This window comes from Vidua macroura, chromosome 20, assembly GCF_024509145.1.
Source record: "Vidua macroura isolate BioBank_ID:100142 chromosome 20, ASM2450914v1, whole genome shotgun sequence".
NCBI lineage: Eukaryota > Metazoa > Chordata > Aves > Passeriformes > Viduidae > Vidua > Vidua macroura.
In genome coordinates this window covers 5,128,716-5,145,605 of record NC_071590.1, presented here as the reverse complement: position 1 = coordinate 5,145,605, position 16,890 = coordinate 5,128,716, and the positions used below count along the sequence as shown (strand labels likewise).

The following is a 16,890-nucleotide window of genomic DNA, read 5'->3' as shown; positions in this document are numbered from 1 at the left end:
ACTCTCTACTGCTCTGTACTCTGAACTACCTGAGAAGCCTGAGGCAATAGTGGTCAGGAAAGTTTCTTTTTCTTCACACAGCTTAAAAAAATCTTCATTTATTAATTCTGCTCTTTGAAAAGAAAGACTTTAAAGATAAGGCATTGCTATGCCTGGCTCAGTGCTGCTGCAGAGCCAGCAGCACTGAACCACTTGAACTCCTTGCTTGGGGATCTCACACTAAGGGGGAGTGAGCATCAAGGACCCACATTCCCAAATAAACCACAAAAATAAAACCTAGCTGCAACTTGATTTGGTATCTTCTCCAAAACAAATGCTAAGAGTCCATAACTGCACTTAGGAGTGAATTAAATTTGCCTTCAGAATCCAGCACAGGTCTCCTCTTTGCTGTATTAACAGGAACATTGTAATTGAGTCACAAGGAGTATCAGCCTAGAAAACAGTGTTCACTCCCTGATTTTGTGTTTTATTTTAGCTCTTCTAAAAGCCCTTTAGCCCTTTTCACAGCAAAGCTGTGACTACAGTGAGGACAGAGTCGTCTTCTGCAAATTTAATCACTGGGTGGCTTCATGGACAGAGAAGAGTACAAGCAGGAGAGGAATTTCTCCACCAATACTGACTATTTGCAAACATCACTGATGGAAAAGGAGCTGGGCTGTGGGAGGCAGCCTGGGCAGGACAGGCCTCAGCAGGAAGCAGGAATGCCCAGCTGATGGCCAGGAATCAGAGCCAATGCTGTGTTCAGAATCAACTTGAGGCACTGACTTCATGCTGCATTCCCAGGTCCCAGTGAGGTGCCTTGACAGCGATTCTCCTGGTTTTACTGATACCAGAAAGGCTGCCAGGGAGGTTTTCATGGTCCAAATGTCAGGGAAATGGCACAGAAGATGATCACACACATTACAGACAGACTACAACAGCTGCCCTTATGAGGAGCCAACTGATACCCTATGGTTTGAAATCGACACAGCCACGGACAACTGCTCCTGAGCCCAATCCCAAACCACAGAAAAAAATGTGGAAACTTCACCAGGATGTGCCAGGGTGCTCCAGGGATAAGCATGAAGGTACCTCTTTGGCTGATGTAGTAGTTCAGCTCTGAACTTTAAAACCACATTTGCACCTAGCACAAAAGGCCACAACTTTCCCAAGTCCAAGACTCAATAACTGGTCATCAAACACAAAACATCTCTGCAAGGAATTCCTGCAGTCAGCTGTCTGAGCCATGTGATCTCCCTTCTCTGCCATTTCACAGACTACATTAACCACAAACATTTCATGTCATACATTTTTATTAACCTGGAATGCCAGCAAATGACTGCAAAACCCTCTCTCTCTCTCTTTTTTTATTCTTTTTTTTTTTTTTTTTTTTGATTCAACAACAAAAAACAGCTCCAATTTGGGAAGGTCTGTCAGCATCACTGCACCAATCACTTTGGTGATGTCACAGCGTAAGGATTCAGCTCTCCCTGTGCTAATTCAGCTGTGCTCTGGAGCACCATTGCACAGCTCTGCCCACTCAAACAAACCAGAACAATGCAAGAAAAGATGATAAAATACACGGAGATGGGGGTAAGGGCTTCTCCTCTGCCACCACAAGGCTACTGAGCTCTTCCCAGAAGTGTATCCGGATGGTATTTCTGAATTTGGGCTGCCAGCCTGAAACATGCTCTCTCCCTGCTTTGCTTCTCCCAGAGCAGCCAACGTGACAGAATTCTCCTGGTACCAGGAAAATGGGAATATCCACCCAGCACACAGTTAACTACCTGCCCACTCAGCAGCTTCTGTACTGGCAAATGTTACAGGAATCTGTATCACAGAAATGAAAATACAATGGATACCTGGCTTTGCCATCACACCTTGATCTCTCTGTTAATCATAATGAGACAAAATTATCCTGAGGTTTTTCTGATTTGTGTTTCCTAGGGATGATAAGAAGTAATCTCCCCGTTGTTACAAACATTTTATTTTGAAAAGAAAGCTTTTATGCATATTTTAGTTGATCTAAATCCAGTAGATCTCGGGTTTTTAAATCACCAGATAATACGCAATTATCTCAAGCTAGATTCTGATTTTGAAACAAGCTCTAATTAGCTCCCCATTTTATGTTGCTATAATCCTTTCTTCAACTCCCATGAGTGTTACTATTGCTAAGCAGCATGAGGTTAGGAATGATGGATGATACCCAGAAAGGAAGACAAACAAAAGGGAAATTCAAAATCCCCTGAGATCACCCGCAGCTGTATCGGCAAATGAAGATTTCCACATTAGGTCATAAGACGACCCTTACAGAAACACACACCAAAAAGGCACGTCTTCTTCCCACTGAGTATTTGCAAGCCTTTAATGTAGTATATAGAGAGTACATGTCCTTCACAGAGGATAAAGAAAAAAGTGGATGTAAAAATTCAGCTTTCTTGCGAGCAGCCACGGACGGAACCAACAGCACCAAAAAGGAAACTCTGTCTCAATCTCCTATAGATAGGCAGCCCAAACCCCCAGAATAAAACCAACTAATAAAAGCTGTGCACAGTACAAATATTTAGAAAAATATCCGAGCATTCTCCTGGCACATGGCAACCGTTCAAACCTACCCCGGCTCCCATCAGCAGTAATGCAACTAAATAAGGGCCAAATTCATCATGAAAAAATGCTGATGCAGTTGGGTGACACTAATTCAACTTTTTTTTTCCATGTGATTTGGTCCATGCTTTTGACACATAAATCATTAAAAAGGCAGATTTACCCAAGGGCATTAGAGCATTTAGGTGGAAAGAAATACACAGAAAAAATGTTAGAAAAGGCACAGCAATACTATTTTTGACCACCTAGGGTACAGACACCATTTTTGTGTAAAACATGTTCCCTGAAACTTGCACAAAATCACCAAGCCTTGAGGAAAGCTCAGAGGGAGAAAATACAGGTATATACCTGGCTGTCATTTTGGTAGAGGCTGTTTTTTATAAAATCCATGAATACAGCTTCCAAAAAAAAAACCCAGCCTGGCTTCCCTTTGCTATCTCAACATATATATATATATTTATATATATATATATATATATATTTATATATATATAAATATATTAAAAATATATATGTTTATCCATTCATTATATGAAACACGGATGGGCCCATCTGTCCACACGTGAAAATGGAAAATTAGTGAACAAAAGCCAAGACTTTCATGAATGAGGTGTTAATCAAAACCTTATGATCTAGAAGTGTAACTAACTGGGTCAGAAATCCAGAAAATCTTGCTAGTTTGGTAGAATAGAGCCAAACAGTAATGAAAATACTCCCAGCTAATAAAAGTTTGAGTCGTTACTATGCATGTTGACACTCTGTACACTGAAGACCTTCTTGGCAAAGCACTCAGGAGCCACTGAGTGTATTAGTTTAATTTCACTTCTTTCCCTTCATGCATTCAACAAGTTCCAAGCCAATTATATTACATGGAAAAGGCTCCAGACCTTTCCTTGTTTCAAAATTGTTCTGATTAATTTCTGTTTTAAAATTACAAGTATGCAACCTTCTCTGCCTTGATTTTCCTGGGAAACGTCTCAGAAGACCGAAAATTGGAGCTGTCTCTTTTTTTTTTTTTTTCTCCCTGCCCTGGAGTGATGGATCTTTCACAAATGCATAATTATTATTACCTTTTCCAAACTGTTTGCTGCATTTTTAATTACAGAACAGCTGCTAATAAAAGGAAATTACCAAACTACCCTTCCTCATTCAAATAACTTGGTTTTTGGTCTTTTGTTCTGCCTGGTGCCATAACCTTCCTTATGCCTTCACACAGAGAAAGGCACCAAGAAAAGAACATTTTGTACAACAATTCTATTTTTAATCCTCTGAGAGGAGGTAGAAAAGGGCATGAGCCCATTTTCTCATTTGTAAGTCGGCTTTAAGGAATGAAGGAGGACAATCATCAATAACATGATTTTATTAGCTGATAGGAACGTGTCACCTCACAAAATATTAGCTCAAGGGCAGGAACTGACAAACGACACTGGGAGTGTGGGAGGGAACAAAATATCCCAGCAGCAAAACTGAACTTCCTGAAGGAAATCACTTTCAGCTCCCAGCGGTCCCCCCGGGAATCCAGAGGGTGGTTGGGTTTTAATACTATGGGCTTGTCTTTCCATCTTTTATAATTAGAGCTAGTCATAAATATGAAGATTAGCAATAACAATGCAGCATTTCCCAGCTCCTCTGATTTCGAATTCCCCCTAAAATGGCTACAATTAATTACTCATATTTTCCACGCCGTCTCAGACGTTTGTAACTGTGACACTCTTGCACGGCATTGATGCCACAAAAAAAGTACTCAATGACATGTTTTTAATGAACCATCACAAGAAATTTCCATGTTCCCTAAATGCTTGGCTATAAGTAACAATAGCCCTATGATTGCAAATAATTTTCTCTCATTTTGGTTTTGTTTTCATGGCTTGTTTTTACTGGGGGCATTTTTTTTTCTTTTATGTATTTATTTTCAACTGTTCTCCTTAAGAAAAACGTGGACTGAATATCATCACGAATTTTCTTCTAGTAAAATCTTTTAGAATGCAAAATAGTTTCCCCAGTAGAGAGAAAAAAACCACTTTGGTTGGGATATTTAGAGTAAAGCCAGAGAGCTGCAGAAAAAAAAAAAAGAGTATTTCAGAATAGCAGAAAGGTGGAAGAAGAGCACAACCCATCCCTGTCTGTGCCCTGAAATGCAGCAGCTCTCCAGCGCAGGGCACTGGCTGCAAGCACAGAGCAGGGCACGGATATTTTACAGGAGTGTTTTACGTCAGTGAAGCATTTCTTTGGTAAGAGGCTGTGTGGGTAGAGTTTGGTATCTAACAGCAGGAACACAGCTGTTCTCTCCTGTCCCAGCCTCCCTCCTATCCTGTGACCATCTCTAAAGCCTTCAGCCACTCACTGCCCTGACACTCAGCTTTGCTGCATCTGCTTTTTTATTTATTTTTATTTTTTGAAAATGGAAAGGAGAAAAAAAAAAGGTCAGCTGGGAATATTTAACGAAGCTTGAAACAGACATAACGTGGTCTGTTCCCCACCTTTGGATGAACAAAGCAGATTTTGTGCAAAGGAGAGTGGAAAAAAACCTACCAGCAAGTGAGGCAGCTGGAGTATGTGGATCACATTACAAACCAAGGGCTTGTTTTACAGCCATTGTCACATGTCACATTGATAAGCTGAACTATGGCAAAAAAATACCCTTACAGAGCCAATGATCTCTCAGATCAGACAGAGTCTCTTTACCTAATATATGCAGCTAAATATGTGTGCTCCCTACATCTGCCATAGCAACAAGGAGAGAAGAAGGAATTAACTGCATTAATAAAAAAACTGAAGGGACTCCTGTATGATACAACAAAATGTGAGAAACCTCTCAGCATCAAAGCAAACGCAACAAAAGCACAGAGAATTATTTCAGAGCAAATCATTGAAACCAGCTGATTACCTGAGCTTGCACATCCCTGCTGTAGGGAATCCTGTAATGATGTCACAGAGTGAAGGACTAGACAAGAGAGGAGAGGAAAATCAGGGAACAATAAAAGGAGATGCCAAACCACAAACTAAACAGTAAGCAAGGCTCAACAAATAGCAAAGTGCTGATCTCAGCAAGGGCTCGCTGCTCAGTTAACTCATGGCACAGAAAGGTACGACCCAGGCCAGGCTCCAGCCTGGCTTTTCTGTGTCAATAGGTATTAGGGGAAGAGACAGCCACAATAGAAGTGTCATTGCAACCCAGCAGTCCCCCTTTAAAGCTCAGTTTTCCAGCTCACCTCCTGAGACAGCAATCGATATTCTCCCTGGAACAATCCAAATCCCCTGTGCAACCCTAGGAAACAGCGCACAACATTTTCCAGCTCTTTGGCCAAAATTTTTGGGATTGTGTGTCATATTGACGCCTAGATAGTATCACCCTAATGAGGAACTTGGTAACTGCTGCTTATCAATTACACATAAATGTTCATAAACATTCCCAGCACGTCCCCTTAGGGATTGGCTGGGCTGCCAGGGTGGATGGTGCCACTTCCATAATGCCTGGACCAGCACTGGTGCAAGGCTGGCTTACTGCAAATTTAAAAAAAAAAAAAAATACAGAAAATAGAAAAAGAAAAAAAAAAATCTCCTCCTCCTCAACTCAAACAACATAGTGGAATTTTAATTACCTTGTCCTTGTTGCTGCCCTTGTGCGGGCAGGACACACTGTCCCAGCTCACCATTCAACCAGAGCTGCATACGAATAAATGGTTCTCGGCCTTTTTGGGTCAATTTGCTCCATGGCTTTGGCCTGGAGAGCATGTCACTGACACTTCCTTGGGACAGCCCCAATACCTGAAGTGAAGCAACCAAGAATGGCACGTTAACACACTGGCACTGGAAACGGGGGGGAATTTAAGTCACTTTGGTTTCCTTTATTGTATCGCTCAAATTGTTTGTATATGGACAATTATAAAAACTGTAAAAATTGGACAATTATAAAAACTGTTCTCTGTGGATACTCGGATGGAAATGCCTTTCTTCCTGCTGTGTTGCCTTCTGAAGGAAGGTGGGTTTTTCCTGCAGGATCTGGGTGGCAGCAGCCTGGATTTGCATGCTTTTCATATTTTGTGTCAAACAGTTTCATCAGTTTTAACAGGAAAAACACTGAGTCCAGGCACACACAGGCAGATGAAACAGGCAATGACTGGCATGTATTTTGTTCTCAAACAAAAATAATTGGGACTAGGCCTATATTTGGTTGATTTTTGGGGGATGAATTATAACGATGTGTGTTTTCACCTGTAGCAGCGGCTGCTCCACATAAGTAAATATTTAAGAATACAGCTGAATGAGGGGAGGGAGTGGGGAGAATTTCAGACAGGCAGAATGCAATTACTTGCCTGGTATTCAGCACAGGTACAAGAGTTAAAAATCATACTTAATGAAAGCTGCCATGGGATCTTTAATGACCCCAAGAGGTCAGACTTTTCATTTTACATCTTAGTGAGAAGGTAATAGTGCGATGCCAGCTCCGATTACACTCCTATATTGATTCAATTATTTATAGGAAGAAGAAACAACAAATGCCCAACACTTTTTACAGCCTGGGAGGGGTTTTCTGGTGGTTAGGGACCCTCAAAATCCCACGTGGTCAGTGCTTAGGGCTCACAATGTGAGAACTTCAGGGAGCCTTATCTGTAATCAAACATTGCTCTAAAACATCTCAGAGCACACTGAGGTACTGAGCAGCAGGTATTAGAAATGACTTGGAATTCTTGACTTCAGACTAAGGAGGGTTAGGGGATTTTCCATGTGTTTGTTTTAATGCCCTTGTGCACATTTCCAAATAATAATGAAAAAGGAAAAATGCTCTTGTGTCCATAATCTTCACTTATAACAAAGTTAAGACTCTCCAGTCATGACAATGGTATTACTCAAATATTCCATGAATTCATTACATTAAGCATGAAATATTGAGTCTCAGCAATGTTTGCTTCAGCTTTCAAGTTTTCTAAACTCGGGGCCCCATTCCTAATTCCAAGTGGCTGAAGCCAATCCCTGTATAAAAACCTTTGCAATTCCTACCGCACAGGGAAACTAATACTTAGTGAGTTTTGAAATACTTCACACACGGAGCAAAACCATTTTTCCATAGGACCCCTCTGGCTCTGCACCTGTGTAAGGAGCAGAGGGCACAATCACAACACTGGTGAAACAAGAGAGAACCACTTCTTTACCTTTTCCCCAAAGATCCTTTGGCAGATGCCATTCTTTGCTAGCTTTTCCTTGACCTGCCGCGTTAGCTCTATCGTATCCACCTCCTGGTACATATAAATCTCATACTGCTCGGGTGTCAGTGGAGGAACCGAAGGTTTGGATGGCTTGGACAAGGACACGATAGGGGATGAAGGGAGGGGGCTATTCTGTGGTGTCTCACTGCGACTCGCCCCAGTCATGCTCAATTCAGAACTCTGCGAGTACGGAGATTCCGCGTTTGGCCACTCTTTCCAATACTCGGAAGAAGACGGTCCTTGGAGCTGGCTACGATCTGGCCTAGTCTGATTGCTGACCTTTTCTTTTCCACCACTGGCTTCCTCAACTTTTATATCTTCGGGAAGAGCTGCATTTCTTCTCTCATGCTGCACAGTATTCCACCAATGGTCCTTCCAAACACCACCACGTCCCAACTCATTTTTAACATGCCTCAACATACCCTGGGCAGAATCACTTATTCCATGAAGCTCTAAAACAGGTGCCTCCTGAGGCTCCTTTTTGAGCCCAGAGAGGTTCTGCAATGCAGAGATACTGGAATCAGTGACAGATGAATGTTTCTTCAGGGATATGGCCAAAGGAGAATAGCTGGAAACCGAAGACATTGCAGGTGTAGACACTAGTTTGGGGGACAGGATAGAAATGTCAGCTTGAGATAGAGGTGGTGTTTTTAAGGCAGGTTCAAGGGCAGCCTGCTGTGCCTCCATTTCCCGTCGGGCTTGTTGCAGAATGGATCGAATTGCATCATCAGAATTGCCACTGCTAGAGGCAGAAGGCGGCTGAGCCGGCTCAGCTATGAAAAACAACCAAAAGACTAAATGCAACAGAGGAAAATGCTTTATATTCAACACGTGCTACTGTAAACACTTCCCTGACAGGGAAAAAAAAAAAAAAAAAAAAAAAAAAAGGGGGGGGCTGAAATAAATTTCTGCATGGGAGGGAGGAGTTTTCACTAAGCAAAGATTTGCACTTTTCAAAATAATGTAAGATTTCCAAAGTTCTTCACTGGAAAATTTCGAGAGCTGCCAAAGTGCTGGATGTTTGCACGCACAGACTCAGCTGCACAAGTCTGGGATCACTTGCCCTTCCACCATTGTAAAAATTTTCAAATAAATGCCTTTGAAAATCAACCCTTCACTTCTTCCTCCCCCACCCCCATGTGGTCAATAACATTTTATAGCTGCATTTACAAAGTTACTTAACCTTTCACTTCACTCTTTTCTCCACAAATGAATTTAACACACACTCAGAACTGAACACAGCTGCATTCACCTGGACAGACTATTCCAGTATAAATAAGGTGAGACCTTTTAACTTCAAAAACACAACACACAAATTACAACAAAGGCAGAACTTTAGGAAGAGATGATCATCATTATTTCACTTGACAAACTAAATATGCTCCTGCTTCCTGTTTTCTTGTACCATGGTCCCAACCACTGAAATAAACAGCTCTACCAGAGCCAGGCTGACACCTGGCCATCACCCTCTCCCTTATCTGAAGCTCTAGGATGGAGTCACAGGTGCTTTCAGCAGAGATAACCCCCAAATGCAGCATTCCAGTGGGGAACCAGGATTTGGGTGGCTGTGCTGCAGCAGCTGGGGATGAACAGAGACTGGAACGTGGGTGGGGAATTATCTCTGCAGAGCCAAGAGGTTTTGCAATGGCATCTGCTTCTATTTCAGTCTCCACTGAGGTCCCCAGTGCTTGGAAACCAGTTCCTCTGAAAGCTGCTCTGCAGAGAACAGGCAAGTGAAGCACCAGGTGGGAGCAGGGAACCCCACACTGCAAGGAGTGGCCTCAAAGTGAAACAAGATTTCCAACATGCTGTGTATCACTCCAATAATACTACAGCTCATTTGAATGCATTTCTGAATTTGCCTCCCTACATTCCTTCCTGTCACACACTGTAAAATACATGAAAAGCTAAGGAATAGGAAAAAAAGGCAGTGATACTCTGCTGTTTTATCTGCTGGTTTCACAGGGAGTTTTGAGGCCAAATTAATATTTGAAAGGAAGTCTGAGACTCTCAGATGAAACATGCTACTGAATAACATTCTTGCAGTTTTCTGCACAAACCCCACATTTTTCTCTATGTAATAATTTCTTGTATAAAGTCATATTATTTAGATCATATATTAACTAGTGTTTTATCCTCTGGCATAAATTAACTTAGTTTTCATTTGAAAGACAACTATCCAGAACTGTAAATCAGTATTTACTTTAAAAAATGAAACAGAAGTATTGCACAGTAATTTCTACTTCAGCCCAATAGCAGTACTGGGAACTCTTAAATCTGAGAGGGCCACTGACAAGACAGAAATGTTAATTACATAACAGCATACAATGAGAAATTAGACTTATCTCAGGCTGAGAGGAATTTTTTGGGAAAGGGAATGTGTTTTGGATTTGCCAATTCATTCACTGAATACATTCTGTAACCAAAAATAAAGTCATCTAAGAGTCAGGACTGAGTGTGCCTGTATGAGTACAGGATGTACCATGGTGCTGGGACTGGTAATTGCTGCCTGGAGTGTGACCTTCACCCCAGCAAATCCATCCAGCCCCTCTCCTGTGCAGTTGTGTCCCTGGGGCCCGAGTGAGACAGAAGAGAAGAGAAAGCAGGAGCTGTTCCCCTTCCAAGGAGCAAACTGGGAGAAGAAAAGATTCTGTAGGTTCCTCTCAGTGACTCCTTCAGGTCTGGAGGGCAGCCAGGAGCTCAGAGCTCTCTTTATCACAGGGATAAAGGTGTTCAGAAATCCCACAGGGAGCAGGGCAGAGCAGAGACCCCACCACGCCGGGACACGTGCGACCTTAACTTGGGATGTCTCAGAGACAGAAACAACTCCACTAAATAACAATAAAAATCTCCAAAAAACTCTTCAAATCTACACTGAAGCTTTTAAGAATATAATTAACTGACCAGAAAGCTCATGGCAATTGTTTTAATTAAATTCTGCAGTAAAAGCAGGCAGAGACAAAATGAGCCCATACCTGTTTTCTGTACTTGCAGCTCCCTTTTGGCTTGTTCAAGAATGGATTTGATGGCTTCATCAGAGCCAGACTCTGCGGTTCGGATTCGTGTGGTTATGTTACCTGGGGAGGAAAACACAACTGATGACACCAGGAAAACTCTTATTCGGCTGTTTTTGTAACACAAAGACACGCTGTATGTGATACATGGCCAGCACAACCTGAGGACAACTTGCACAGGACCTTTACCAACATTTACAGCACACAAAAAAAGTACTTAATATAATAAAAGCAAAATATCCTCGTTGTGTCTGTCTCTAGCTGCCCCAGAATGGTGAGAACATCAGAGGAAGAACTAGGTGGTCATATATTCCTTTTCTATGATAACATATATAGATCTATTCTTTTCCTTTTCTTTTTGTTTTTTTTTTTTTTTTTTTTTTTTTGAGGGGAAGAGGAAACAGAAAGGAAAAGAACTAGAGGGGAAAGGAAGAAAGCCAAAAAAATAAGCCCAGGATTCAACTTAAAAATGGCATCAGCTGCTAGGCAAAGTAGGATGAGTATACATTCAGCCCAAAACAGAATTAAAAAGTAACTAGATAAAAGTAATTTTTAACTTTCTAGAGGTTAATACATTAAGAGAAAGAGTCATTTAAACACAGATACCATTTGAAGTACTCTCCAGCTAAGAGCTATTACTTGGTTGTTTGGTTTTGCTTTTTTTTGTTGTTTTGTTTTGTTTTTTAACCTCTAAGGGGAAGAAAAGTAGGGAAAACTAAGTGCTACTGCACTTAGCTGCATTTTCCATTATGAGATTATTGTTTGTAAGCAATTGAGGTAATTTGTGACTGGAGTCAAAATAACTACAGACTTTTGATGTACCTGCCTTTGTTTTTCCTTCTTTCTGGTCTCACTAAAGAAAAATTCTGCAACTAATCTATAACAAAAATGTGCAGCCTTCCTGTTTAGTGATAATTTATGGATCTGATGTTCACTTATCTTGTTGTCTTTTTCATATATAATACTGATCTAAGCATCACACTAATTTAGCAGTGTATTAAAGTGGAATTTGTCAGCATAAGCCCCATGAGAAGAAAGAAGTAAACCTGGAGCAGAAGCAGTATGCAATTGATGTTATAACTACGCAACTTTCTCCCTCCAAAACCATAAAAATAGCAAAGAGAGCATTTCAATAGATCTGATGACTTTATAAAGCCACTTCCATCCCTTCTCTCTCTTTATCTGTGTATGCAGGGGGGATGGGAGTGGAAGAACTATCCAAACAGGGTTACGTTAGTACAGCAGCAGCAGAATTAGAAAAAGCAAAGTGTTCATCTAACCCATGGTTTGTTTTATACTTACTGTCTGTTTTTCTATCAGATTCCAGGCCAGAATCAAACTGCACAGTTTTAAGGAAACACACAGCTAAAGCACACTCCACTTCCTAGGGATTGACTGCAAAGAAAAACACCTGCCTGTGACGTACCTTCAGACCCATTTCTTCGTTTCGGTACTTCCTGAAATAGTCTGTTCAGGTTCTGGCCTGGATTCTCTGTTGAAAAACAAGTTTGGTAAGAACAAAACAATCAGGGGATGGTTGCTCTGACATCACGGGCTGTGTGACATGAGGAGCTGGCAGCCTGGCCCTGAGCTCTCCTGGCCCCTTGGGCCCCTGAGCAGGAGGAACTGGCTACTTGGGAAGAAGCAAGGCTGGCTGATTTGTTAATAAAGATTACAGCTATGTTCGGAAAGGAGATTAGACAGATATAAATAAATGTCTAGAGATACCAAAAATGAAGAGGTTAAAGATGGGCAGATAATCCCCTCAAGTACAATCATCAAAAGGAAGAACAGATTATAAATCTAACAGTGTGTGCTTCCAATTAAACAAAATCTAGGAAAACCCTGCCTGTCCTTTCCAATATTTCTTGACTGTAAACAACTTACTTTTCAGTTTCTCGAAATGTAAATCTCAGCCTTAAGATGAATCACAATGAAATCCATGTTACTTCTTAAAATCGCTGCCTTAAATATGCAAAGCTGCTTTAAACTGGGATTGTGTTTTAATTACTCATCTCATGCATCACCTACCCTATTTTGTCAGAACACTTTGGGGAAAAAACATAATCACACAAGACACAACAAAAGCCTGGTCTCAGTAAATAACCTCAAATAAAAATCCCCCAAGTATTTCTGAGGGCTGACAGCCCGAGTAGCTGCTGACCCTTTTTGCTCCATGTTTGGGAAGTGAGGGCTGTGAGTGTCCCTGCTGCTCGCTCCTGCTGACAGGCACCAACCAGTGGCTAAAAAAAGCATAAGCGCAGATACGAACCTGCCTGAGTGCTGCAAAGCAGGGCTGGAGAGCTGAACTTGCTGCACCTGGCACCTGACCTGGGTGAGAGCAGCAGCAGCAGTGCACAAACAGCCCAGCATGGAGAAGCTCCTGGTTTGGAATGTTTGGAACTAAGAGGAGCCGGGGGCTGGGGAGCTCTTACCTCTTTGTCTGCCCTGGATGCTGCGAAGAGCCAGGATGTTCTGCTCGTCCGACAGGAACTGCTTCATCTTATGAAATGGCTCCTTGCCTCGCACAGTCAGTTTATTCCATGGCTTTGGCCGGGCCAGGATCTCACTCACAGACCCTTGTGACAGTCCCAACACATAATGTCCAAATATCCGCTGTCCAATATTGTGCTTGATCAACTGCTCTTTCACCTGACGTGCAATTTCGGCCGTGTCTATCTCCTCGCCTTCGGAGATGCTCCCAGCACTTTCTGACTGGCTGGGAGATGGGGCCATGCCATTTACATCCGGGCTTTGTTGTAATGGACTTTGGGAAGATATGGAGTTTGTGCTGTATGGACCTGTTGGAAAAATCATGCTTGTGCTTCCTGCTTCCTGCATTGCCTTGGAGTAGAAGGACTGCATTAGCTGTCGCTGGAGGAGAGAGTTTAGTGCAAATTTTCCTGTGGAGGCCAGGGGTAAGCTGGGGCTCGCCAGGGATGAGCTGAAAAAGTCTTGACTTAAACCCGTTGGTGAGAACTGGTGTGTACCATTAGTATTGGAAGCCTGCTCCCCCGCGTTGCGGAGCAACTGGGAAGGAGGGGAGGCCGGCAAGGTTGCAGGACGCTGACTCTCAGGCTGGTCTTTCCCTTTTCTCCTGGCTGACCCTACAAGGAAGGTCAAACATAATGCATTATGGGGGGTCAAAGAGGGAAAAACCAAGATAAAAAAATGCAAAGTTTGCCCCGCAAAGGGAAAAAGTGCAGATTGACATGGGCCAATGGAGTGGCGGTGGGAGTTTTGGTTTTGTTTGTTTTTGGTTTGTTTTCATTTGTTGGGTTATTTTTATTTTTTTTTAATTTTTATTTTTAATTTTTTTTTTCCATGATTGAAAATTTTTAAGCCAAACAAGGCCCCCAAAACAAACAACATGCATTTCATGTTTGCACCTTTCTTGTATGTTGCAGCCTGGAGAATCCCCCTTACAGACATTAACACTAGAACAGTTACATGAAGTGCAGTGATACAGTTAAATAAATGCAGTTACAGACAGCAAGTCTCTCTGTTGTCTCTCATTCAAGATATGACTCATTGGACCTGACTGAACCCAAATGCAGCAAACATTTACATTTTTGGAACAAACCAATTTGAATAAAGGAATAACCATTAGGTGGATGCACCAAGATCGCTCAGTTAAAAGTCATAAAACACTTCAGAATTCAGTAATCCCAGGGCCAGTGGCAACTTTTAATTTTCTTCCAGCTGCAAAAACCATCATTCAAGAATCTGGAAATTCCATGACTTGCCATTTAAAAAATGTGCACACAAGATATAAAAGCCCACATCAGGAAAGCCAAACAGCAAACACACTTCGCTGGAAAGAAAGGATTTTGCTTTCCCGAGCTGACCTGCTGGTGGTATATCCAAGTGTATCAGACAGGGAGACTGTGATCTACATGCAAACATTTTGCAAAACACTGTGTGTGGGGGAAAGAGATGGATTTGCTCCCAAAACAGAAGACAGCCTCAAACACTGGTACAGCCTATAATCCTCTTCCTTAACCTTTATAGACTCTCTAACTTTTACTTCATTATCCAGCCTATAAAACTACAGAAATCCAACGTCACGCAGTGTTCCTGTTGCTTCTTAATCCTCCTGCCATGCATTAGCTCAGACACTCAGCTCTCACTCAGCCCTCCCTCCCATCACAGGACAGCAGAGGCACCCAGAAGAGCCAAAATTTGGGTGGACCTACCGCTCAGGTCGCTGTTGGTGATGCGCAGCGTGGCGTTCTCCGACTGCAGCGAGCGGTTCTTCTCCAGCAGCAGCACCTCCAGCGGCTTGGATGCATCCTAAAGGAAACCAAACAGGGAGGTTTGTTTCTCAAAGCATTGAGAATCTCACTCAGGCACTAAAAAGGATTTCAGAGGGAAAAAAAATTTAAAAAAAAACAAATGCTTGACTGGTCTCTGACGGCAGCGAGGGAATTTGCTGGGCACAGATCGGCAGGAATCACTCCAGGCTCTGGTGGGAGCCATGGAAGAGATTCACTGTTTAATTTTCACTGTAAATCATTCATCAATTCTGCATTATTTTGAGATGTGCAATGGAACATTTTCTTAATCCCACTTATTTTTAAATGGTCCTGGCACACTTTCAGTTTAAAAGCTATAGACTCCTTTTAATCTGATTAAAACAGGAGTTAAGATTATATTATCCCTTCTAGGTCAACTGACCCAAGCTAAGCATTTCCTTGACATGCTGCATTTCAGCAGAAACAGTTTGTTCAAAATAACATCAGTCAGAGAAACCTGCTATTTACTCTCCCCTAAATATCTAACCTTTGACCATTAAAAAAACCCATTGAAAATTAATCCGAGGATATCGACATTCAGTCTGGATTTCAGAAACAGGAATTTAATTCATAACCTTTAAACTGAAGTAAGATTAATTTGCTGGAACAGCAGAGCTTTCTCAGTACTCCAAGGTTTGTTTTCTTTTGTGAAAAGAAATTTTCAAGGCTAACAAATACTTTAAAATGCTGAAGTCCTTGCACAGTGTGCTGCCCCTACACCAACTCCAGTATCTTTAAATTACTCAACTTCACAACATTCTGGTTTACCCACTCCAGCACAGCTGAAATGTCACTTTGTCCTTGACCACTTAAATGAAATTAACAGACCAAAAAAAAGAAAAAAAAGTCCAGTTCAGCTTTTTACATAAGAAAACACCAGGAAAAACAAGGATGGACCGAGAAGCCTCAACATCAACAGGAAACTGTCAATGTCAACAACAAGAAATTGCAAGACAAAATTTTTGTTAACCAACTGAGCTGTTGAATAAGTAAGAAAACAAAAGTAAGTTCAATACCTGTGCACCAGAGCTTTCAGATGGTGCAAACTCCATGGATTTCAATATACTGTGGAAGGCAGAAAAAAGAAATTATTTTCTATTTCTCCTTTTCATAACAACTCCATTAATGAGTATTAACATTATCATGTCCTGTTCTTCAGCAACACAAGTGATGACAACTTTCCTTGCAGTAACACAATCTCCTAATGAATACAGAATAACTCCTCCAACCAGTTATTGGATAAGAAAATTTTCTCAAGCATCATCTAAATCATTCCATATGCAATCCCACCAGGCCAGCTTAAAGTGTAAATTTAAAGGTTAATAAGGATATAACATTTTAAGCTGTCAGAAACAATATAAATTTATCTGTGAAGCTGGAAGGGAATGAGGAAGTTGTAGCAAAGCAGCAAAACAGGGGAATCACCACCACAGTACAGCACTTCACAGAATATACACCAGCTCACCAGCAAGGAAAATATGCACAAAAAATCCTCCCAACCAAGGCACTACAGGCTAAAAGGCAGTTTTTCATTTTAATAACCCCCTCATTCTATGGCAAAGGGAAGACAAAATGGCCCAATATTTCTTAAGAAATATGAAAGATCCAAATATTTATAAGTACATTAGGAGAAAATCTGATAGTCTCATTGTCAATATTTTATACAAATAGTGAGCGGTCAGAGGACGTGTCCCTTCAGAGGCTCTCAGTTAGAGCTGTGTCATCTGGCAAACCAGAATCTTACAGGAATCCAGACTTATAACTGTACTTTGCTAGATAATTTTTCTAAGA

General features: G+C 41.6%; 1 protein-coding gene across 10 annotated transcripts in view; it reads right to left on the bottom strand.

The window, feature by feature from the left end:
* CUX1 (cut like homeobox 1) overlaps positions 1 to 16,890 on the bottom strand; it is a 270,331-nt gene that overhangs the window by 57,772 nt on the left and 195,669 nt on the right. For 4 of the 10 annotated variants that reach the window (XM_053995232.1, XM_053995235.1, XM_053995233.1 and 1 more), the window contains 8 exons: positions 16,116 to 16,164; positions 15,001 to 15,097; positions 13,240 to 13,911; positions 12,231 to 12,296; positions 10,766 to 10,867; positions 7,737 to 8,563; positions 6,186 to 6,351; positions 5,471 to 5,527 (listed from right to left, as the gene is read on the bottom strand). In XM_053995232.1, coding sequence (XP_053851207.1) covers positions 5,471 to 5,527; positions 6,186 to 6,351; positions 7,737 to 8,563; positions 10,766 to 10,867; positions 12,231 to 12,296; positions 13,240 to 13,911; positions 15,001 to 15,097; positions 16,116 to 16,164 — 2,036 coding nt within the window. The remainder of the gene's footprint in view (positions 1 to 5,470; positions 5,528 to 6,185; positions 6,352 to 7,736; positions 8,564 to 10,765; positions 10,868 to 12,230; positions 12,297 to 13,239; positions 13,912 to 15,000; positions 15,098 to 16,115; positions 16,165 to 16,890) is intronic. The other 6 variants (XM_053995234.1, XM_053995237.1, XM_053995236.1 and 3 more) reach the window with 5 other exon arrangements.